The sequence below is a fragment of the Natator depressus genome, chromosome 15, assembly GCF_965152275.1.
Source record: "Natator depressus isolate rNatDep1 chromosome 15, rNatDep2.hap1, whole genome shotgun sequence".
Lineage (NCBI taxonomy): Eukaryota > Metazoa > Chordata > Testudines > Cheloniidae > Natator > Natator depressus.
The window spans coordinates 506,224-531,252 of record NC_134248.1 but is presented as its reverse complement, the minus strand read 5'-3'; the positions used below and the strand labels follow the sequence as shown (position 1 = coordinate 531,252).

Below are 25,029 nucleotides of genomic sequence, written 5' to 3'. Positions count from 1 at the left end.
GACCCTGAAGGAACCTGGCCTGGAGTCAGTAGGAGCTGTGGGTGCTCAGCACTGCTCAGGGGCTGCTGAGAGACCTCCGATTCCGTGCGTTCTTTGACTGGAGACTGCAAGGGAACAGTGTGTCTGCAAAATAAAAACGACAAAGGGGAGGGGGAGAACTCTGGCCTGGGACAAAGGTTTTCAAAGGCAGCTGTGTCTGGGGAGTGGGGCATGTCCTGTGTGTTGGTGGCGCAGACACTGGGGGATCTCCGGGTGAATTCATAATTTTGATCCAAAGGAACAGAACAAAAACTTGGCATCAGAATCTGCCACCTCTTCTCAGTGCAAACACACTCCTGCAGGGATCATCAAAGCTTCTGGCAGCAGCTGTGCCCAGGCAGGGCAGAGTTAGAGACCGAGAGGGCAAACGGGGCAACAGAGCAAGAGTCCAAGGCCAGAGGCACAAAAGTTACGTCTATTATCACAGGTCGCCAAGGGGCAGGGGACTTACCCGACCGTGCCAGCCACGCACGGGGGAGGCTGCTGCCTGCCCAACGCCTCTGCCCAGCACTGCGGCTACGCTGCCCGGCCGCCTCCGCGCTCCCGGCGCGCCCGAGGCCCGCCGGGCCGCGGGGAGCGGCCCCTTTAAGGGGTGGGGTTTGCAGCCTGGCGCAGGAGGATCCACTCGGGACCGGGCTGCCCGGGCGCAGGAGGCTGCAGCCGCGGATCGGCGCCGGCGGGGCCATGAGCGGCCGGGTGGGAGACCTGAGCCCCGCGCAGGCGGAGGCGTTAGCCAAGGTGAGATCTTCGCCAACGCCGGTCGCTTCCTCCCGCGGGGCGGTGTTCGTCTTCTCCGCGGGCGCCGCGCCTTCGGGATGCGGGGATCCCGGTGCTGGGCGCTGTACAAGCACCGAGACAGGAGCTGGGGTCTTCGAGCGGCGCCAGGGACTGGGGAAAGCGCCTCTCTGCCCCGAGGCTGTTTGCCTGACCTCAGCCGCAGGCCGTAAGCGAGACTTCGGATCTCCCTGCGCCCAGCTTTCCGCAGGACCCTCCCGCTCCTCAGCACCCAGCCCCGGGGGGACTCAGGAGCTGACTCGCACAGGAGGCTCTGTGGGAGTGAGTGGCAGCCCCAGCTGTGATTAGCACAGGAAGCCCTGGCAGAGGAACCCACGCGTGGGAGCGCGATCGTGCTGGGTTGCTGGGGGCTGCCGAGCCTCTGATAAGCTCCCTCCAGACTGTGCAGAAGGGGCAGAGGAAGCTCTCGGGGTGACTAGGAACAGGACCCCCCCCCACCCTCCGTACCCTGAGATGTGCCAGGAGTAGGGACGGGGACGCTGCTGGGCCCTAGGTGACGGAGCTGGCACCGCCGCTGGGGCACATGGTTGCCTGGCGGCTAGCAGAGGGGACTGGACACGTGGGAGTATTCATGGCCTGTGTCTGGTGGAAAAGGCTCACGGCCGCAGGCTGATTACTCAGCAATTGTTCCTTAAGCAGCTTCTGAATGAGAGCGCACAGCGGCGGGGTCCTCGCTGCACAAGGCACCACCACCCCTGTTCCCCAGGGCGCCTCCTTCATGCAGAGCCTGGGAGCTTCCCCACAGCCCCCACCGTTCCTGCAGTGCCAATTCCTCCCTGGACAGGGGTACCTGGGCCTTTGCACAGTGAAGCCTAAGGTCTTGTTCCCTGCAGCTCCTGGAGAGAAAGGTTTGGACTGGAGTAGCTCTGAGCCCCTCCACAGCCTATGCTCCTTCCCCGTGTCACAGTGCCTCTTGCAAGGCCAGACGGGAAGAAGTGGCTTAACTCACATGGTTGCTTCTTTGCCCCCTCTCTGTTCCTCTCCTTGTAAACCGTGAGCCTTTCCTGCCTCCTGTGAGCCTTTCATCCCTGCTCCCCATCTGTCTTTCCCTTGCCCTTCTGCACACACTTGCTCTTTCCTAGTCTCTGTCCCAACATGCACCTGTGGGGGCCTTTTATGAAACTGCTCTTCCTTTGATGCTAACTCAGACCCATCTGTACTGACCTTAGGAAGGGGAGAGAGGGCTGAGGGGGATGTTAAAGGAAAAGGCCCCTGTTCTGCTATCCAGCATTGTTGGATCCATACTTACATCCAACCCCGCACCAGTATTACAAATACCTGGGAAGTGTGAGCATTGCTGGTGGCAACCACTGGCTCGGAGCTCCCTGTATGGAGCAAGGGAGTTTGCTCAGCTGGGCTGGGAAAACCTCTTCCCCAGTGTGTTCAGAGGGAAGAGCTGTCAGCTTTGAGTGGGCGTTTGTCAGTCTGGGGGAGCAAAACGTGGCTTTGTTGTATAGCACCTACTTCAGTGTATGTACAGGCAGGTAGGGGCAGGGATTTGTGCATGAAGGCAAACTGCCGAAATGACCCACCTTGATTATCATGCGCATTATAAAGAGAGGTTTCAAAGAGGGATGGGCTATTACCAGCAGGAGAGTGAGTTTGTATGTGTGTCTGTTGGGGGGGGCGGGGGGAAGGGTGAGAAAACCTGGATTTGTGCTGGAAATGGCCCTCCCTTGATGATCACTTTAGATAAGCTGTTACGAGCAGGACAGTGGGGTGGGAGGAAGTTTTGTTTCATGGTCTCTGTGTGTATATAATGTCTTCTGCAGTTTCCACAATATGCTATGCATCCGATGAAGTGAGCTGTAGCTCACGAAAGCTCATGCTCAAATAAACTGGTTAGTCTCTAAGGTGCCACAAGTACTCCTTTTCTTTTTTCTTTTTACGAATACAGACTAACACGGCTGTTACTCTGAAACCACCCCCAATGTGCTCCTCTGCGCCCCCTTCCTGTAGACCCCACTGCCTTGAGCCAGGTGTGCAGCATGAGCGGGAAGTACCACTTTTACATGCTCTGGGCATATGATGGCACAAGGCGGTGGAGAACCAGCCCCCACTGCATTTGAAGAGCGCGTGTGCTATAGGGATTTAAACCTGTTCCTCTAAGGGATAAAGAATAACCTTGTAGGTAAGGTGTGCAAGTGGGTCTTGGGAGATTTGGAGTCTGTTCCTAGCTCTACCTGCATGGACTATGGCAAGTAACTTAACCTTTGTGCCTCAGTTTCCCCAGCTCTAAAATAGGGACAGTTCTATTTCCTACTTCTCTGGAGGGTATTCATTAGTGCTTGGGGAACCTTGGCAGCCCTAGAAGTGCCGTGTGCTATCAACAGTTCTATTTTGCATTCTTCTCAGCTGGTTTTCATGACTCCTCCTGTCAGTTTCAATGGAACTTTCAAGTTAAAATAAAAAGAAAGTGAGGGATGCTGGCTGGCAGGGAAACCTCTCCCTCACCCCACTTCCTGGCATTCAAGGGAGAGGGAGGCCATGGGTTAAGAGTGGGACATCCCAGGAGCTCTCTGTGGTGTGTTTGTGTGGGAGTGAGGGAAGGATTGCAGCTAATCATCATGTACACGAGCAGGTCCTCCTATCTGTCTAGAAAGTAAACAAATCCAAGTGACAGTAACTTAGTGCAGAACTCCATTCATAGCTCCCCTAAAGATCACCTGAAAGTCACCCTGAAACAGCATTCAAAGAGGGCTGCCTTCCCCATTGAAATCTGCATTCATCAGAGGAAGTCTCAGCTCCACAGATTTCACAGGGCTATGATGGCTGGCATAGGAAAGGTTTCTGGTGTTAGACTCGGGAGCCTGATTCTTGCGCGGCCATTGACTCCTGTGCAAAGTTGCTGGGCAGCATTTCACCCCCCCCCCCCCCCCCCCCGCCCTTTTGCACAGGTGTCAGTGATCTCACGAGGGGCAGGGCAGGGGAGAATCCGATTGCACACTGATTTATTTCTGGATGCAGTTCAGTTGGTTTTGATGATCTGTTGCATCATTCCAAACAATGACGTGTATCTTCCTTTAAAGGATCATGGAACATGGGTCCCAAGATCCCAGCTCATTAACAACTGAGAGCCACTGTTGTCTGACAGCCGCGCAGGGCCCCCTGTGAAATGCATCGGTGGACAAGTGTCCACATGAAACCCAGAATGATTCAGCCTCAGCAGAGGTATGAAGGACTGCCTGGCCATAGTTGCCAACTTTCATGCGGTAAATAACCACCCTGACTTTCACAATAAGCCAAAAATCAAGCTAATCCCATTTCAAAACAAGCCCCCAAAAAGCCAATCCCTAAGAACCCCAACACTCTATGTGACTAGATCCCCATGGCGTGCAGTCGGGGACAGTGGTGGGCCGGCTGTGCAACCCTGACTCTCCCACCCTTGCCCCTGCTTCCTGGGAGCTGATCAAAAAAAAAAGAAGCAACAAGCTACTAGTCAACAAGCAACTCACAAGCCAATTAAGCCAAAAATAAGCCCAATTTTGGCAGGTTTTTTTTGTGGGTTTGGCATGTCTGTGCCTGGCCAAGAGACTGAACCCTCCCTCACACCAAGAGGTGAATTCCTGGCACATTTGCATAGTAGTGAGGGGGAAGGGGAGGAAACTGGGAGGAGAGGTAGATACGCTGGAGGGTAGGGATAGGATACAGAGGGACCTAGACAAATTGGAGGATTGGGCCAAAAGAAATCTGATGAGGTTCAACAAGGACAAGCGCAGAGTCCTGCACTTAGGACGGAAGAATCCAATGCACTACTACAGACTAGGGACCGAATGGCTCGGCAGCAGTTCTGCAGAAAAGGACCTAGGGGTGACAGTGGACGAGAAGTTCAATATGAGTCAACAGTGTGCCCTTGTTGCCAAGAAGGCCAATGGCATTTTGGGGTGTATAAGTAGGGGCATTGCCAGCAGATCGAGGGACATGATCGTTCCCCTCTATTCGACATTGGTGAGGCCTCCTCTGCAGTACTGTGTCCAGTTTTGGGCCCCACGCTACAAGAAGGATGTGGAGAAATTGGAGAGAGTCCAGCGTAGGGCAACAAAAATGATTAGGGGTCTGGAACACATGACTTATGAGGAGAGGCTGAGGGAATTGGGATTGTTTGGTCCACGGAAGAGAAGAATGAGGGGGGATTTGATAGCTGCTTTTAACTACCTGAAAGGTGGATCCAAAGAGGATGGATCTGGACTATTCTCAGTGATAGCAGATGACAGGACAAGGAGTAATGGTCTCAAGTTGCAGTGGGGGAGATTTAGGTTGGATATTAGGAAAAACTTTTTCACTAGGAGGGTGATGAAACACTGGAATGTGTTACCTAGGGAGGTGGTGGAATCCCCTTCCATAGAAGTTTTTAAGGTCAGGCTTGACAAAGCCCTGGCTGGGATGATTTAGTTGGGATTGGTCCTGCTCTGGGCAGGGGGTTGGACTAGATGTCCTCCAGAGGTCCCTTCCAACCCTGATATTCTATGATTCTAAGGGGGCAATTTATCCTGTTGCTGGCTGTTTGACCTCTTCTGTGGCTAAACGTAGGGCCTGCAGGGTTGTCAAGCCAACACCTTGTGCTACTGCTTACATTTGATTTTAAACGTGTAGACACAAACTTCAAACAAACCAAGACCCCAAAAGACAGGCTGGGGATGTCCAAGTCTCTCCCTTTGAGGTGAAGCTGGAACCTGCCATGTGTCGTAAATCAGGGGCAATTTGGAGACTCCTCTGCCTTTTTGACTCGGGCTGTAGCAGGACGGAGGAGTTGCCCGCCTGGAACAGACCCAAGGAACCTCTGCTAGAGCCAGGACACTGAACTAGTGGCCAGCACTAGGTACTTCAGAGGCAGGTATCAAAACCCTTCCATAAGGGACAATAATGCCACATTTTCCAAAGTTCCCTCCCAGACTGTAGGCGCTGAGAGATCTGAGGCCAAATTTCCAGGGATGCTGGGGGCCTGAAGCTCCCTTGGTTTCAAATGAGGCTGGGGGTGCTCAGCACTTGGAAAATCATGTCTCAAGTCAGACACCCAAAATCAGGGACAGTCTCGAAAATGTGGACCTTAAGAATAACAAGCCCATTTGGGGGCCGTTTCTCGCCACAGATTTATGGGTGTGCGGTTACATCTTGGAGCAGGAAGGTTGATCTCCTTTACACATTTTTATTCTTTCTGATCATCACTATAAACACCTTATTCTTTTTTCAAAACCCTATCAAACTCTTTACCTCACCCATGTCTTGTGGCAGCGAGCTCCAGAGATAAATTAGACATTTTAAGTGTTTCCTCCTATCAGTTTTAGCTGTATTGCCTTTTAATGTCTTGGGAGGTCCTCTTGCCTTTATATTATAAGAGGCAGACTGGGATGAGATCAGTGAGGATGGAGGGGGTATTTTAGATGGATAGTAGAATTAGAGAGAGATGGATTTTAGCACTAGGAAGGTCGGGGAAGTTTTGCAAACTGAGAAGTGTTATATTCTCTGCAGAGGGTCTGATCTGATGCATAGTTGCACGTAACTGAAATCTCTTTTGTGCAATATCTTTGGTTCAAGGAATCAGAGATTGGGCACAGCACTAATTGACAACAGATCTTTAGAAATTCTCCTCTCCCGTTTCCTGGAGCTACTGATGGGCTTTCATCCTATCCTCCCTTCGCAATCCTCCTCCGGGGTGCTGTTCTCAAGGCAAAGGAATTAATCTCGGATTTAATTACACCTAATTTCAGACCACAATAATCTAACCAGCCCCATTAAGAAGTGAAGGGAAGGACCTAGAGTGCTGTGCCCCTCTGAGATTTATGCTATTCATTGCCCTGGTGCGGCTGTGGCTGACCCCGGTGTGTGTCGTGGGAAAGGGGGGGGATCAGCTGATCTGCAGGCTCAGGCTTAACTCACATATCTGTTATTTGGGACTGATTCCTCCCCTGCCCTTTGCACCCCCGTGTTGGGTTTGCCATCGACCAAGGCGCCTGCTGGGGCTCCCCTGCTGCCTCTCAAGCTGGGGGCAATGTTGTACGGCACAGCAGCCTGCCGGGGGTGCATGCATAGCGATTCCCAGCCACTAAGCCCTTCTTCTCCATATAGCGGACAGGAGTCAGCTCTGTGATTCAGAAGAGGACTGCCAACCCAAGGAGAGGAATGCTGCCTCCTACACAAATTGCCCACATGCCGCCATCCACGTGTCTTTGTGCCCTATGCCAGCACCTGAAGGTTCCCTTCAGGAACCCTAGAGACCTCTTTAGACCCCTAAAGATTGCTTTAATGCCTCCCCTTTTGGGAGACTGAGATCAGGGCTACCCTGTAGCACTGACCCCCATTTCCCTTCCAGCTCAGCTATGCTGTTCCTCACTTGGCCAGAAGGAGCCTTGTTGAGCATGACAAGCATCCCCTCTCGCGGGGTGGGATGTGCTGCCCTGCGCCCAGCACTGCAAGGCAGTAGACGTGCTCCACCACCCCACCTGGCTCCCCTCACAGCCGTGTCCAGAGTTGCGCTGGTTAGCTGGCCAGGTGTAGGGAGGTCCCCAGTAGACTTCATGGTGTCTTTGGCCCCTCCAGGAAGCTCTTCCTGGGGCGGTTTGGGGAAGCGTTGCTCTGGATGGGGGAGTGTTGTGGTGACTGGCAGTCTGGCTAGGGCAGGAAGGCTTCATCCCTTACACTCCCCCATGAACGGTCAGACCCTGGGTTAGGCTCATCTCATGGAGAGCTTGGTTCCACAGCCAGACCAGACCCCATCTCGCCCCTGCCTGGGGCCTGGGCTCTGTGCCAGCACTTCCTAAGGAGCGCAGCGGGCTGAGTGTCCAGTGGCCCTGCTTCTTCTTTGCTCGCTTCCTGCTTGTGCCTTTGAACTGCCTTTTGTCTGCCCCTACTCCCAGGACAGTCTGGGCCTGGGCAGCCCCCAGTTTAAATTACAAGAGCCCCAGGGCTGAGGCCAAGCCCCCTTTGCCTGCCACATCTCTTGTGCTGGCCGGGGAGTCCCCTTATGCAAGGGCTATTCCCAGGAGCAGTAACAACCCCCTTGTGCTGCCCAAGTGCCGTGACCCTTCTGGCACGAGCGATTGCTGGGGAACGGTCCTTGATGGAGCTGGCTCCTCGCTGGCTCATGGCTTTGACGATCAGGACTAAGGCCTTGATCTGGCAGTGGCAGCATGAAAACCAGAGCTGTGTGCTGAGCGTGATCGATGAAAGCACTGAAATGCCCTTGCGAACAAGAGACCCAAGCTGAAAGCAACTGGAGCCCCAGCCTGATGCCCAGTGCACAGGACCTCAGGGGTGGGTGTGGGTCACAGGACTGAAATATTAACTTGGGGGGCAGGAGGGGGATGCTGGTTGTCTGAAGGACGTCAGCCACACAGGCAGTTGTACTGCATAGGCTGCTGCGTGGGGTGGGGTGGAAGGAGAAGAATGCCCCCTTGGAGTGACGCCTTGGAAAGGAGCAGCAGGGAAACACCCTGCCAGCAAGATCTCCGGGGCTGTGGACAGGCCTGCCGGGGAGGTGGTGGGAGTGTCTCCCATGGGACCCTGCAGCTAGACTGGACAGAGAACAACTCTGTCTCCAGCCCAGAGAGCTGGACTAGATGGGACCTAATGGGTCTCTTCCACTCTACAGCGTCTTCCCTGGAGCCCTGATCTCTAGGGGCCAGGGTATGTTGCCATGCTGAAGAGCTCCTTATTAGACAGCTCCCTGCCTCCGCTCCCCAGTACTCCTTCAGTGCCTGCAGCCAGCCCTGCCTGCGGCATAAGCAATGGCAGAAAGGGAGAGACACCCCACCTCCCACCCCCCCGGAAGTCACTGCAGTCTGGGCATCTCCAGTTGGGGCCCAAACATCGGGCTCAGGCCTTTTGCTGTTCTGTAGCCCCCAGCTCCAGGAGCACAAGGCCCATGCAGGAGACAAGTCCTGCTGTAGACATGCTCAGCAGTCGCTTTGCCCTTTGGTCTTGGTGGCCGAGGGAAGCAGGTCAGGCATGTGAGAGGCCTTGGCCAGATGGCAGGGCAGGCATGGGGCTGTCTGTGGCGTGGCAGCTGGGCACTTCCTGGGCAGCTGCATGCAACCGTGCCCCTTGAGAGTCTACCTTCTCCTTGCCCCTGCCTTGACTAAAGTCTAGTCGTGGGATCAACCTTGGGAGTCCCAGGGCCCAGCACCTGGGGATGAACGGGCGGGTCATGGGGGCTGAGTGAGAAGTCCTGGCCTCTGCACTGAGCTTGCGAACCCTGCAGTGCCCAGTTGGTGCCTCCAGCTTTGCTGGTCCTGCACTGGGAAGTGCCCATGATGTTGTCCCTGCTCCTCTTCTCTCTGCAGTTCCGCGAGAACCTCCAGGATGTGCTGCCCTACCTTCCCCATCAGGACGACTACTTCCTCTTGCGCTGGCTCAGAGGTAATGGGGGCTGGAGGGAGGGGGGAGATGCGGTGTGGAGCCAAGCTAGCCCTAGCTGCCCCCCAGCCCCTTGAGCCAAGATCAGCCGCAGGCACTGAGCCACTCCTAGAGCTTTCTTGTTGTTCCCGCTCCTGTGAGACAGGAAGAAAATGGACAAGAAAATGGACGGGCCTGGGGTGTTTTCGGTTTGTCCCGTAGAGGGAGTGGGGCGTGTCACCACTGAGCAGGGAAGGGGGGAAATGCCTCCTTGGGCACAAGAGGAGGGAATGGCGGGGAGGGGGGGAATGCCCCTGCTGAGCCCCGGGGAGGAGGGGGAAGGGGAAATCCCTTAGCACCACAGGGGCACTCATGAGCTTTTGCTGTAGGATTCAGACCCCAGGCTCCAAGCAGCCCTGGAATGTCGTCTGGGTGCAGTGGAAGATGGTTCAGGTGTGGGAACTGGATCAGAGGAGGGAGAAGCTGCTCTTTTGTCTGGGGCAGCTGCGGTTTTGGGTTACACACAATCCCTGTGAGCAGGCACAGGGAGCTAGTCGCGTTTCTTGGTTGCATTAGCTGTGGCCCGAGCCAGCCCTGCAGCAGGGAACCCAGAGGGGAAAGGGCTAAGAGCTCAGCTCCGCGAGAGGTCTGGGCCCTGGCCGTGGCAGAGCCAGCCTGCTCTGTCTGGGGCATGAATGGGCTGACTTGGCTTGTGGGGACACGTGGCTTCCTGAGCACCCAGGCCTGAGTGTTTCCAGCCCTGCTGCTCCTCTCACATGGGGCCTGAGTCCTGGAGGGATCCCCAGGTCTGATTTCCAGCTGGGGGCACCAGTGGGACACCCCACAGTTACAGCCAAGCAGGGAAGAAAGACGAACAACATCCCAGTGGCAGCCATGGCATCTTTGCCTTTGAGTAACAAACGGGCAGGGAGCGCATCCATATGGGGAGGCAGGGAAAGGGCCTGCCCCTGTGGGAGAAGAGTAGGGCCTTGGCTGCCAGGGTGCACATCTCTCTGCAGAGCGAAGATGGCCCTGTCCTGTCAAGGAGCTTTTATTTCCCTGGCCCTCCCCTCCCCTGCAGGCGCATTCTGGATGGCTCCGTGCCATCTGCAGGAATCTGGGTGGGTTGGTACAGATCAGGCCGATATCGCAGGCCGGATAAGGGGCCTTATCTTGGCGGGGAGGTGGGGCAGTGAACTGTGAGCTCTATTATCACAGAGAACTCCCTTCTTCCCACTTTCTCCCGCTATCTGTTTTGGAAAGTCCAAAATTCAGAGTCTTGTCCAGCCCTGACCTGGGAGATTTCTATCCCCCTGCGCAGAGGCCAGGCAATGCCAGATCCAGGGCAAGTCCCAGTACAAGGGGCTCTGTGGGTCCTGTCTGCTTGGCCTCTGTGCTAGGGGGAGGCTTCTAAAAGCACAGAGGGCTACGGGTGCCCATCCACCCTTCCTACCTTTGCATATCTCCCCCATAGTCTCTGACCTCCCAGGCTCTCACTGTAGCAGGCCCCAAAGAGAGGCCCTCCAAGATCAGGATCTTTCTACTTGGCCCCATGAAGCCAGGACCCTAAACACACCCACAAGGCCCTGAGATCACTGCTCTGGTTTAAGGGGGTGTGGAGTACCCCCAGCACTGAGAGCAGGAGGGGCTGGGGGGGATCAGTCCGTCCAAGCAGTGGGCTACTTTTAGTTTATGGATGGAGGGTCGGCTCTGTTAGCACCCAGCTGGACAGCATGGGCCCAGGCCGCTTAGCCCCAAATTTACATTGTTCTGTCATTAAAATACAGGGCTTTTTACAAACCTCAGTGTTGGGACCAGCATTATAGCAAAGGGAACTCCTTCCCCTGCAGTCTCTGGGATCCACTCAGACACCAGAGTAGGCCAGCTGGCTTAGGACTCCTGCTTCCTATGCCAGAGGTCATGGGTTCAAATCCATCTGCTGCCATGGGGTGTGGGGGGGGGAGAAGAGTGCATGACTGGGGCAGTAACCTTAGATGCAAGCTGGTGAGTGTGTGTGAGGGCCCCCTCCTCTGCCAGACCTGCAGCTGATCTGAGTCTGATATAGACCCAGCTAGGGGGCTGAGGCTCTTTTGCTCAAGCTGCAGCAGCTCATGCTCTTCGCTCAGGAGGCCACCTGTGGGCTGGTCAAGATGGCGGCTGTCACATAATGGTCCTTTTGGGTGGATCCACGTATGAGGTTGGGTCTTAACACATGTTTCTACAAAGCCAAGTATTCTGCAGTACTGGTTCCGTACCCTACAGCAGTGGTGCTAACCCCATGTGTTAAACAAATATTAAATTAAAAAACACAATTGCCTTCAAAATCACTAGACTTCATAAGCTTTCTGAGCGACTAGGTGGCTGAGGTAATATCTCACTGGATCAATGTCTTTTGGTGAGGGACAAGCTTTCAGGCTTCCACACAGCTCTTCCTCTGTGCAAGCTCAAAAGTGTGTCTCTCCCACCAACAGATGCTGGTCTAACAAAAGATATTACCTCATCCCCTTTGACTCTCCAGTGTCCAACACGTCGGCAGGACCAACACATCTGCACCACCCCTGCATCCAATCAACTTTCTGCTTCTTTTGCTTTGCCGTCTGCTTTCAGAGCCTTTAGAGGACGTTAGGGTCTGAGTGTCGGGCTATTCTCCACAAACCCAAGGGCCAGAAACTTACTGTATTTTCCACTGAATGCATCCGATGAAGTGAGCTGTAGCTCACGAAAGCTTATGCTCAAATAAATTGGTTCGTCTCTAAGGTGCCACAAGTCCTCCTTTTCTTTTTGCAAATACAGACTAACACGGCTGCTACTCTGAAACCTTACTTAGGTGTGATTCTCACCTAATCACTCGACTCCGGAGGCTGGGACTTGCCGACAAGACACCGACTCTCATGAGCTCAGGGATAAAGTCCAGACAGTTGGGGACACTGCCCCAGCAAACACGGCAGGGCTTGGGAGATAGCTGCAGTGCTTTTTCTTAGGGCAGATTCCCCCACTTGACAAGCTACCAAGAAGGCTCTGCCTGTTGGACTTTACAAAGCAGATAAGCACTGCGATTGGAGAAAGGGAAAGAGACAGAGCTTTCTGTGATAAAAGGAGCTCGCTGTTCACCCTCTCGCCTGTAGAAGTGAGGTAAAGCTGCCCTGGCACAGAACCCAGGGGATTTAAGCCCTAGCAGCCCTTCAAAGAGAGATCATAAATGGAGCTATTAAGGGGGGAGGGGTGTTGCAAAGCCTTTGATCTGTGCACTCCTGCACCACAGGCCAGTCTCCTTCCCTTGAGCCTGGGTGTTAGGGGGCTTATTCCTTCATGCACTTACTTCCCTGGTCCTTCTCACATGAACAGAGAGCAACAATACCCAAAGTCCAAAGGTGCAAACAATTTGATGTTTATTGGGGTGAACTTCCAGCAACCATGATTCCAGTTTCCTTCCTTAGTGTCCCCCTTCCCAGCTCTGACACCACAGAGCCTTGCCGGTGTCCCTGTTCCCATTTTCCCCCCCTTAGCAAAACATTATTCCAATTTCCCCACACCCATTCCCTGTTTCCATTCCCCCCCTTACTTCCTGATTGACTGCAGACTATATAATAAAATTTGAGTTCTGCTTAGCTATACCTATCATTTTACTGAAATTTAACTAACCAATCCTAACATATTGTAACATGATTATTTAACCAATTATATCCCACCACCTTAATTAGTTTACACTCAGCAAAATTAATTATACAGCAGACAGGAACAATCACAGAACCAGACAGAGACCATGCAAATAAACTATAGCAAAGTGGGAACTATAATGACAAAACAATACAGAAGTGAGGATTTCACAACTACATCTATAAAGACATAAGGGTTTCCCAGCTGTGTCTATTGATAAGTGAGTTCTTGCCAGACAGGATGCTATCAAACTAAGTTCTTTTTACAGCTTCTAGGCACTTCCCTTTCTCTGGAGGCGATAGACATTATCAGGACAGGATTGTATCCTAACAGCCCAATGGCACCTTATTTCAATGTGACTAGGTTGGAATGTGAGGAGGTGACCGGTCGCTTCCCAGCTTATGGCTGCCTCTGCTGCTTAGCCAAAGGCCTTAGCCTAAGAACAGGGCCTCAGACTGTCACAGTAAGAGAAGGACCTTACACCGGCAGACAGTGATTTTGATTCTCTCTTTTGTACCTCTATAACTAGCCAAGTGATAAGAATACATCTAAATTCTTAGAGTACAGGCCTTTACCGACAGGCCTGAATATCTATATCCTAACACTGGGGTTACGCTCCAGCTTCTCCTCCTAAGGAGCGGAGCCTGCTAGCTGGGGGTGGGGGGAGAGGGGGCTCCAGCATGGCATTGGGGAGCACAGGCCACTGGCTGCATAGAGGTGGGAGATCACTGTGCAGCTTGCCTCCGGGACACGGACTCAGCACCGAGGCTGCACCCAACCCTGACACAGTGCAAGGACTGGGCCTGTCCCAGAAACCACTCCAGGGCCTTGCCCCTCTGTGCCAGGTTCACGAGGTGTGGGCAGGCAGGCACAGCAAGGCCAGGCGCCAAGTGTGGAGGGCCTTAATGTGGGGGAATCCAGGTGTGGATAGAGAGGGTTCTGTGTAGGGCAATCTGGGTGCAGGCGGCTCAGTGGGGGATTCGGGTGCAGGGGGGATCTGGATGCACAGAGGATTGTTGAGGGCTTCTGGGTGCAAAGGGACTCTGCAGGGGGGTCCAAGTGAAGGTAATTGGGGCTCAGCAGGAAGGGTGTCTAGGAGGGATAGAGCTCAGCAGGGGGGTTTGGGTGTAGGGAGCTCAGTGTGGGGGTCCTGATGCTGGGGGAGTGGGGCTTGGTAGGGTGGGGGTATGGGTGGGTTGTTGGGGTGGTGCAGGGTGAGTGGGGCTCATCGGGGGGTGGTTCTGAGTGCAGAGAGGTGAGGCTCAGTGGGAGGGTCTGGGTACGAGGGGGTCTGGATGCACAGGGGTTGGGTGGATGGGTTAGCAGCTCCCTGTTCAGGGATCCCCCCCCTGCAGCTGAGGAGCAATAGATACAGGAAGCGCACGTGGGTGTGTGTTGGTGGGGGGGGGGGGCAGTTTGCAGAGCTTCCTACAGCCAGGGGAGAAATCTGGGGGTGGGTCTGATACAGGGGAAGAGGAAGTCTGTGCAGGGGAAGAGGAAATTCTGTCCTGCCCAGCCCAGCGCAGGGTAGGAGGCACCAGCCAGGTCTTCCCCAGTCCCACCTCCTGCCCCGCAGTGATTTACCTCTCTGCCGGCTGCCCTGGGCACCCGACACATACTGCTGAGGAGAGTCGCATGACTGCTCTTGTGGCTTCCCTTTGCCTCTGTCACGGAGTGTAGGGCAGTCAGGGCCCTGCACACCCCACTTCCTGCAATTCACCAGGACTCTCAGCCAGCCAGTAAAACAGAAGGGTTATTAGACGACGGGAACACAGCCTAAAACAGAGCATGTAGGTACAGAAAACATAGCTTGTAGGTACAGGGGATTGTTGGGGGCTTCTGGCTGCAAAGGGACTCTGCAGGGGGGGTCCTCAGTCAGATCCCTCTTGGGGGGTGGGGAGCCCAGACCCAGGTTCTGGGCCTCCCCCCATCTCCCCAGCCAGCTCCAAACTGAAACCCCTTCCTGCTGCCTCACCTAGCCACACTCCCAGCCTTTGTCCAGTTTCCCAGGTAGAAGGTGTCACCTGGCCCCAACCCGCTCCTGGGCTCAGGTTACGAAGGGCAGCCACCAGTGCTGGCCATCAAGATCATCCCTCAGTGAAGTCACACCCCTATTTCCCGTCACCATCTAGTATTGGTGCAGTACCGCAGGGAAACAGAGGCACGCCCTGTGTTAGCAGAAGACAGTAAACTAGTAAAACTCCCATGCAACATTACCAGGTTAATATTCCCTACTCCATCACAGCTTCCCTGGCAGAAAGTCATTTTTCTGCAGGGAAGCAAAGAAATCTGTGGGGGACATAAATTCTGTGCATATGCAGTGGTGCAGAATTTCCCCAGGAGTATCTTATAGGGGAATCGCCTGGTTTCTGCTCAGGTGTGTCTACTTGGTAACTAAGGTTGGCTGGTCCCAGGCCTCTAGCTCTTAAAGGGGCATGCCATCCTAATCCAGGCCCCTTGCTGCTCCCTGCATGTATCAGACTCAGAGCTCCTGGCTTCCATGACTGGAAAGCATGGCCACCTGTTGGTTCCTGCTAGCTCTGCGGAGCTAACTCAGCTGAGGGAGAGGGAGCTGGAGTCTATTCCATCCTGTGCAACCTCAGCAGAACTGTCCAGCAGTCAGTGACTTCTGCACAACTCCCTGCTGGCATCACTGGCTGCAGAATGATAATGGGAAGGAGCTTTTCTCTTGTAGGTCTTTGGTTTGGATGCAGCCCAGGTAGTGGTGGTGGGGATTGGAACTCATCAGCATCTGATGGCAGGCAGGTGGCTTGTGCGCAATGAGTTGGTGGGTCTCAGCCCAGTTTGCAGCAGGCAGATATCCACATAAAACAAATTGCCACCCTAGCTGGTGCTATTTGCTCCAATAGTGGCAGCTCAGCTGAGAAGCCATGGACTGAATGGGTCACGTGGACTGATCCCAGGAGTTCAGTCCCTCTGGTTGAGGGGCCAGGAACAATTCGGGGGCTGATTTTTCCCTGCTACTCCTGTACCTTGCTGGCGCTGTGCTCCAGCCTCCAGTGCTGCCCTGCTGGCATCGTTCACCATCAGGAACTCCTTGGGGCAAGCTTTTCAGATGGGTAATAACAGAATGGGCCTGGCCATGAGCATAACCTCCCCGTTCTGTTGCAGCTCGATGTTTTGACCTGCAGAAATCCGAGGCCATGGTCCGCAAGGTAAGAGAGCCTCCCAACCCCCGTTCCTGGGGTTTCTACGTCCCAAAGAGGGGGTGGGGGAGAGAACAAAAACAGTCCCCAAGCCCTGTGCCCCTCCACTGCCCACCCCTCTGTACACACATGCTGATTCCAACAGGATCCAAGCCCATGATCCCACGTGTGCAGCCATTCATAAACCTGTCCAGGCCCCCTAGCTACATGGCGGGCACTCCCAGCCTCTGGTTCCACAGAGTCCTGCTCACACCAGAAGTCTTTGAAGTATTTATTTAATTGATTGCTCTTATCTTATATTTATAGATATACATTATAGATATACATTCCTTCCCTCTCTTCCTCACTTCCTGCTGCCCCACCCCCTCACCCCAGTACACCTCTTCTTGTCACAGAGTCACATGGGATTTAAGGCCAGAAGGGAGTAGCACTGTATCTAAGGGAGCAGTATGACTGCTCAGAGCTCCGGTACGAAACTGTGGAAAAACCTGAGTGTCTCTGGATTAAGTTTAGAAGTGTGTGCAACAAGAGTGATGTAGTGGTGGGAGTCTGCTATAGACCACCGGACCAGGGGGATGAGGTGGATGAGGCTTTCTTCCGGCAACTCACGGAAGCTACTAGATCGCATGCCCTGATTCTCATGGGTGACTTTAATTTTCCTGATATCTGCTGGGAGAGCAATACAGCGGTGCATAGACAATCCAGGAAGTTTTTGGAAAGCATAGGGGACAATTTCCTGGCGCAAGTGCTAGGGGAGCCAACTAGGGGGGGTGCTTTTCTTGACCTGCTGCTCACAAACCGGGTAGAATTAGTGGGGGAAGCAAAAGTGGATGGGAATCTGGGAGGCAGTGACCATGAGTTGGTTGAGTTCAGGATCCTGATGCAGGGAAGAAAGGTAAGCAGCAGGATACGGACCCTGGACTTCAGGAAAGCAGACTTCGACTCCCTCAGGGAACAGATGGCCAGGATCCCCTGGGGGACTAACATGAAGGGGAAGGGAGTCCAGGAGAGCTGGCTGTATTTCAAGGAATCCCTGTTGAGGTTACAGGGACAAACCATCCCGATGAGTCGAAAGAATAGTAAATATGGCAGGTGTCCAGCTTGGCTTAATGGTGAAATCCTAGCGGATCTTAAACATAAAAAAGAAGCTTACAAGAAGTGGAAGGTTGGACATATGACCAGGGAAGAGTATAAAAATATTGCTCGGGCATGTAGGAAAGATATCAGGAGGGCCAAATCGCACCTGGAGCTGCAGCTAGCAAGAGATGTCAAGAGTAACAAGAAGGGTTTCTTCAGGTATGTTGGCAACAAGAAGAAAGCCAAGGAAAGTGTGGGCCCCTTACTGAATGAGGGAGGCAACCTAGTGACAGAGGATGTGGAAAAAGCTAATGTACTCAATGCTTTTTTTGCCTCTGTTTTCACTAACAAGGTCAGCTCCCAGACTGCTGCGCTGGGCATCACAGAATGGGGAAGAGATGGCCAGCCCTCTGTGGAGATAGAGGTGGTTAGGGACTATTTAGAAAAGCTGGACGTGCACAAGTCCATGGGGCCAGACGAGTTACATCCGAGAGTGCTGAAGGAATTGGCGGCTGTGATTGCAGAGCCCTTGGCCATTATCTTTGAAAACTCGTGGCGAACGGGGGAAGTCCCGGATGACTGGAAAAAGGCTAATGTAGTGCCAATCTTTAAAAAAGGGAAGAAGGAGGATCCTGGGAACTACAGGCCAGTCAGCCTCACCTCAGTCCCCGGAAAAATCATGGAGCAGGTCCTCAAAGAATCAATCCTGAAGCACTTACATGAGAGGAAAGTGATCAGGAACAGTCAGCATGGATTCACCAAGGGAAGGTCATGCCTGACTAATCTAATCGCCTTTTATGATGAGATTACTGGTTCTGTGGATGAAGGGAAAGCAGTGGATGTATTGTTTCTTGACTTTAGCAAAGCTTTTGACACGGTCTCCCACAGTATTCTTGTCAGCAAGTTAAGGAAGTATGGGCTGGATGAATGCACTATAAGGTGGGTAGAAAGCTGGCTAGATTGTCGGGCTCAACGGGTAGTGATCAATGGCTCCATGTCTAGTTGGCAGCCGGTGTCAAGTGGAGTGCCCCAGGGGTCGGTCCTGGGGCCGGTTTTGTTCAATATCTTCATAAATGATCTGGAGGATGGTGTGGATTGCACTCTCAGCAAATTTGCAGATGATACTAAACTGGGAGGAGTGGTAGATACGCTGGAGGGGAGGGATAGGATACAGAAGGACCTAGACAAATTGGAGGATTGGGCCAAAAGAAATCTGATGAGGTTCAATAAGGATAAGTGCAGAGTCCTGCACTTAGGATGGAAGAATCCAATGCACCGCTACAGACTAGGGACCGAATGGCTAGGCAGCAGTTCTGCGGAAAAGGACCTAGGGGTGACAGTGGACGAGAAGCTGGATATGAGTCAACAGTGTGCCCTTGTTGCCAAGAAGGCCAATGGCATTTTGGGATGTATAAGTAGGGGCATAGCGAGCAGATCGAGGGACGTGATCGTTCCCCTCTATTCGACACTGGTGAGGCCTCATCTGGAGTACTGTGTCCAGTTTTGGGCCCCACACTACAAGAAGGATGTGGATAAATTGGAGAGAGTCCAGCGAAGGGCAACAAAAATGATTAGGGGTCTAGAGCACATGACTTATGAAGAGAGGCTGAGGGAGCTGGGATTGTTTAGTCTGCAGAAGAGAAGAATGAGGGGGGATTTGATAGCTGCTTTCAACTACCTGAAAGGGGGTTCCAAAGAGGATGGCTCTAGACTGTTCTCAATGGTAGCAGATGACAGAACGAGGAGTAATGGTCTCAAGTTGCAATGGGGGAGGTTTAGATTGGATATTAGGAAAAACTTTTTCACTAAGAGGGTGGTGAAACACTGGAATGCGTTACCTAGGGAGGTGGTAGAATCTCCTTCCTTAGAGGTTTTTAAGGTCAGGCTTGACAAAGCCCTGGCTGGGATGATTTAACTGGGAATTGGTCCTGCTTCAAGCAGGGGGTTGGACTAGATGACCTTCTGGGGTCCCTTCCAACCCTGATATTCTATGATTCTATGACCACCTGCTATTCCAGCCCTGAGTCCCCAGCACAGTGCAGAGGGTGCACTTCAACCCAGCCTGCTGCTCCAGCCTTACCCTCCACACACACACCCAGCTCTGCTGATGCCCCACAGTCCTGATCATAGAATCATAGAATCATAGAATATCAGGGTTGGAAGGGACCCCAGAAGGTCATCTAGTCCAACCCCCTGCTTGAAGCAGGACCAATTCCCAGTTAAATCATCCCAGCCAGGGCTTTGTCAAGCGTGACCTTAAAAACCTCTAAGGAAGGAGATTCTACCACCTCCCTAGGTAACGCATTCCAGTGTTTCACCACCCTCTTAGTGAAAAAGTTTTTCCTAATATCCAATCTAAACCTCCCCCATTGCAACTTGAGACCATTACTCCTCGTTCTGTCATCTGCTACCATTGAGAACAGTCTAGAGCCATCCTCTTTGGAACCCCCTTTCAGGTAGTTGAAAGCAGCTATCAAATCCCCCCTCATTCTTCTCTTCTGCAGACTAAACAATCCCAGCTCCCCCAGCCTCTCTTCATAAGTCATGTGCTCTAGACCCCTAATCATTTTTGTTGCCCTTCGCTGGACTCTCTCCAATTTATCCACATCCCTCCTGTAGTGTGGGGCCCAAAACTGGACACAGTACTCCAGATGAGGCCTCACCAGTGTCGAATAGAGGGGAACGATCACATCCCTCGATCTGCTGGCTATGCCCCTACTTATACATCCCAAAATGCCATTGGCCTTCTTGGCAACAAGGGCACACTGTTGACTCATATCCAGCTTCTCGTCCACTGTCACCCCTAGGTCCTTTTCCGCAGAACTGCTGCCTAGCCATTCGGCCCCTAGTCTGTAGCGGTGCATTGGGTTCTTCCGTCCTAAGTGCAGGACCCTGCACTTATCCTTATTGAACCTCATCAGATTTCTTTTGGCCCAATCCTCCAATTTGTCTAGGTCCTTCTGTATCCTATCCCTCCCCTCCAGCGTATCTACCACTCCTCCCAGTTTAGTATCATCTGCAAATTTGCTGAGAGTGCAATCCACACCATCCTCCAGATCATTTATGAAGATATTGAACAAAACCGGCCCCAGGACCGACCCCTGGGGCACTCCACTTGACACCGGCTGCCAACTAGACATGGAGCCATTGATCACTACCCGTTGAGCCCGACAATCTAGCCAGCTTTCTACCCACCTTATAGTGCATTCATCTAGCCCATACTTCCTTAACTTGCTGACAAGAATACTGTGGGAGACCGTGTCAAAAGCTTTGCTAAAGTCAAGAAACAATACATCCACTGCTTTCCCTTCATCCACAGAACCAGTAATCTCATCATAAAAGGCGATTAGATTAGTCAGGCATGACCTTCCCTTGGTGAATCCATGCTGACTGTTCCTGATCACTTTCCTCTCATGTAAGTGCTTCAGGATTGATTCTTTGAGGACCTGCTCCATGATTTTTCCAGGGACTGAGGTGAGGCTGACTGGCCTGTAGTTCCCAGGATCCTCCTTCTTCCCTTTTTTAAAGATTGGCACTACATTAGCCTTTTTCCAGTCATCCGGGACTTCCCCCGTTCGCCACGAGTTTTCAAAGATAATGGCCAAGGGCTCTGCAATCACAGCCGCCAATTCCTTCAGCACTCTCGGATGTAACTCGTCCGGCCCCATGGACTTGTGCACGTCCAGCTTTTCTAAATAGTCCCTAACCACCTCTATCTCCACAGAGGGCTGGCCATCTCTTCCCCATTCTGTGATGCCAGCGCAGCAGTCTGGGAGCTGACCTTGTTAGTGAAAACAGAGGCAAAAAAAGCATTTAGTACATTAGCTTTTTCCACATCCTCTGTCACTAGGTTGCCTCCCTCATTCAGTAAGGGGCCCACACTTTCCTTGGCTTTCTTCTTGTTGCCAACATACCTGAAGAAACCCTTCTTGTTACTCTTGACATCTCTTGCTAGCTGCAGCTCCAGGTGCGATTTGGCCCTCCTGATATCTTTCCTACATGCCCGAGCAATATTTTTATACTCTTCCCTGGTCATATGTGCAGCCCCCTGCTCCTGCCCCAATTCCAGTCCTGAGTCCCTCTTGGGCAGAAGCTGTCACTTACATGTAGGATCTTTCCCGATGCTGCAGCTGTGTAATCCATACGTCACTCCCAGCCTTGCTGAGTTTTGTTCCACAATGTCAGTGTTTATCGGAGGAGGGTGGAAGACGTACCAGATTGCTGTATTTCCTGTCCCTGTCCCTGCTTGAAAGTGACCCAGACTGTTTCCCCCCCATTCTCAACCACTCCCCTCTGGTTTGTTTTAACAGTACCTTGAGGTTCGGAAGCACATGGATGCTGACAACATCATCAACTGGCACCCCCCGGAGGTGAGTCCCCATTTGCCCTCTCCCTCCTGTTTTCAGGGCTGGATTTCCGCACCTGTTCTTGGTGTGGCCTGTGAACAGCTGTGCTTAGTGGAGGGCATCTAAGGCCTGTGTCTCTTCTGTGCAGGTGATTCAGAAGTACATGTCTGGGGGGATGTGTGGGTATGACCAGGATGGCTGCCCCATCTGGTACGAGATCATTGGGCCCCTCGATGCCAAAGGCATCCTCTTATCAGCCTCCAAACAAGATCTGCTCAAAAACAAGTACCGTGACTGCGAGATGCTGCTGCAGGAGTGTAACAAGCAGACCCAGAAGGTGAGACCTCACTGCCTCCAAGAATCATTGTCATCTGGGCCTGGGGAGCCCAGGGCAGGAAGGAGCCTGTAGGAGCGGCCGGGGGCTTTCTGTCTTGAGATCTAGGGTCCTAAACTGGAGTAGGGCTCAGGAGAAACCTGCATTCGGACTTGGGCTAGGATCCTAGTAACTGAAATGCATTACAGGCTCTCTGTACCAGGGTCACTTTGCCCACCACTGAAATGTAGCCACCTCTGGGATGGAAGAGAGCAGCTGTTTAACAGCACACAGCAACACTGCAGAACATCTCAGAGCAGGTAGTGAAGAAGAAAACAGTGTCCAGTTGAAACAGTGGGTGGAATTCAGGGAGGCAGAATATACGTTACCTGCCTGTGTTGGAATATGCTCAGGACTTCGGGTGTTAACAGCCCAGCACTGTTGGAACAGCTCTGGAAACTCAGATGGCCACCTGAAGGACAGGGTCTCCTGCAGTGCCCCGTCACCACGCTGGAGCATTGGGGCCCGCGCTGGGACGGGAGAGCATCCCCTGCTGAGCCACGTACACCACTCTGCCAGGATGACAGGTCATGCAGGGGGTCACGCAGGAAGGCACTATGCCCCAGGGCCCAAGCAGGAAGCGAATAGGAGAAAACCACCCATCACACAGTAAAACAGAGTCTTGATTGAAGATGGCAGTGTGTTTCCCTGGGACGTTACCCTGCAGACGGCCAGAATGGCGTCCGTCTGAATCCTCTTGCTCTGTTCTCTTGCAGCTGGGGAAGAGGGTTGAGACGGTCATGATGATCTATGACTGCGAGGGGCTGGGCCTGAAGCATCTCTGGAAGCCAGCCGTGGAGGCGTACGGAGAGGTGAGGAGGTAGGGGTTGGGGGAGGGGGGTCTCTGTTTACATATTGCTTATTCTCCATCCTGCAGAATGGTTTGGTGCATGGGTTTCCTCAGATCATATGCTTCCCCCTGCCAAGTCCACTTCATGGTGATTTTCATAGTCCTCAGGTCTATGAAGCAGGCAAATAGATCTTCCCCTCTTTGTTAACGAGCGTCTACAGGCTAAAAGATGTGGTTGGTGGTTCCTTTCTCGGGAAGGAATCCAGCTGGACTTTCATGGATTACACTGGCGTTGGCCAGACTGAGTATTATTCTCTTACTGAGGATATGACAGGATCACAGATACCGCAGTAGATGTTTGCGCTGAGGGCCTTTCTTTTGGTTATCAGGTTAACTAGCCCAGCTGAGAGAGGATATGGCTGCACTGCAGTCAGCAGGTGCGATTGCAGCATATGCAGACGTAGCTTTGATTTAGCTCGAGTAGCAATAGCAGCGAAGCTGGCAGCTGCTCCAGTGTGTACCCTGGGGACCTGGGCAAACTAGCTTTGATCTACCTAGATCAAACCTAGCTTGGGTATGCTATACATGCTGCAATTACACCTCCTGATTGCAGTGCGCACACACCTACATCTTGGATAAGTGTCTGGATTGGAAGGTTGGACTGGATAGTTTTAGAAGGGCTTTCTGGATGCGTTCAGTGGAGTGTTTGATGTCTTACCTTGGCTCTCCAATCTTCTAGATTTGAGGTGCTTAAGGCTGACTTTGGTTGCTTCTCTTGTTCCTACAAAATCCATGGAGTTTGGGTAGTTTTCCAGTGTTGCCAACTCTCACAGTTTTATTGTGTTTCTTGTAGTCTTTGGTGGTTTTTCTTAAAGCCCCAGCTCCTGGAGTCTTGAGAATATGTGAGAATCTCAGCTCTCATTTACCAAAATAATAGTTTCTGGCCCTTATGGCAGCGGAAAAAAACCTCAAAAACCTGAACCCTAAAGGCTCAAAGAAACACAGAAAGCAAATACAAATAATTCCAAGTTATTTTTTTAAATCTCATGAATTTCAAGCCAATCTCGTGATTTTGGGAGATCTCACTCTTGACTGGTTGGCCATACTGACAGTGTCTTCCAGCATAGCTGGTTTGGAATGATTCTGTTTTATCCTTCAATACTGGCCAACCCCCCACCATTTGAAAAATCATGTCGGGGCCCCAAAACCATGAGATTGCTGTAGAAATCGTGAGAGATGCTTTCCCCTATGGTCATCTGGTGACCTGCCGTGGGAACCCTTCACGGGCAGGTTGTGACACAACAGGCACGCCTAGCCTCAGTTTCCCTTTGAGTATCCCTGAAAGGAATATTGTCTCTCAATGTGCACTACCAAGCCCACCTCTGGGTATAGCTTGCTCACATACACCAGTGCAGTAGTTCCCCTAAAGCCATTCTCCAGCGTGCACAGTAAACATAAAGGTACTGTGGTTTCTCCATTCCCCACTCCAGGGGAATCACCTCCATCCACCCACCCACTCCATAGCAGCACATTGTTCCCAGGTCCTTTCACGCCCAATGCAAGGCCCCGCTCTCCAGGCCATCCACTTGAGAGTGGCCAGTCTCCACAGCCCCCATCAGGTGTCCCCAAGAGAGCTCCCCAGTGTCCCGCTCCCCAGGCCTCCCTGCCAGGGGAGATCGACCCTCCCCCACCAACCCTCTTGAGCCCAGGCTCGACTTCCCCAGATAAGCTGGATCTTCCCCATTTGCCAAGGAGCAACTGCCTGAGCCTTAAATGCCTCAGGGGCCCTGAGCTGTGGCCAGTTCTCGCTAGCAGTGTTGTTCCACACAGCTCTTTCTACCTGCTGCTTCCCAGCCAGCTGGCCAATTCTCCCAGTCCCCTCCCCTCTAGGGCCCAGGTGCCCTCTCTTAAGCCCAGCTGGGGACAGGGAGGGGTCAACTGGCCAGTCAAAGGTGCACTGGCCTCTTTTCTCCCCCTCTCTCCCCCCATGACAGTAGAGCTAGTGAGTTTATGTCCTAGACTGACCCCTCTTTCCTGAGGAGCTGGGATTTGAATTGCTTGTCGGTCCTTTCTTTGTATTTATGACTGGCCTTTGCTCTTTGATTTCTGTTGCTCTCTGTTTCTGGCATGGGCGGGGGGAGATTCAGATTGGGGGACGAGAGGGTCACTGGGGTTTAAAATAACCAGAACACCTCTCCCTTGGTGCAGAAGCCCTGGAGGGGAAGGAAGAGACGGGGAAGGGCTGTCTCTTATCTGAAATCATTGCAAGCTTTGTGCAGGTTTCTGATCTGGCTCTGGGGAGGGGTGTGGGTCTGGTTCCGGTTCCGTCTCCTCCTGCACAGCTGTTTGCTACTACAGCCCAGGGCTGCTGGTGGGGGCTGAGGCAAGGTCCCAGACATGAGGTACTAGGGTTGGCTGGAGGCAGGGAGGGCTTGGGATAGGTTTCTGTCTCCC

The 25,029-nt window shown here is 52.9% G+C and overlaps 1 protein-coding gene across 4 annotated transcripts in view; it reads left to right on the top strand.

Moving 5' to 3' along the window:
• Positions 1–634: 634 nt before the first annotated feature.
• The window catches only part of SEC14L2 (SEC14 like lipid binding 2), a 38,759-nt gene continuing 14,364 nt past the window's right edge, over positions 635–25,029 (top strand). The window contains exons 1-6 of one of the 4 annotated variants that reach the window (XM_074973182.1): positions 635–777; positions 9,114–9,189; positions 15,955–15,998; positions 21,377–21,436; positions 21,561–21,749; positions 22,502–22,597. In XM_074973182.1, coding sequence (XP_074829283.1) covers positions 724–777; positions 9,114–9,189; positions 15,955–15,998; positions 21,377–21,436; positions 21,561–21,749; positions 22,502–22,597 — 519 coding nt within the window. In that variant the 5' untranslated portion in view covers positions 635–723. Of the gene's footprint in view, positions 778–3,862; positions 4,006–9,113; positions 9,190–15,954; positions 15,999–21,376; positions 21,437–21,560; positions 21,750–22,501; positions 22,598–25,029 lie in introns of those variants that run through there. The other 3 variants (XM_074973185.1, XM_074973184.1, XM_074973183.1) reach the window with 3 other exon arrangements.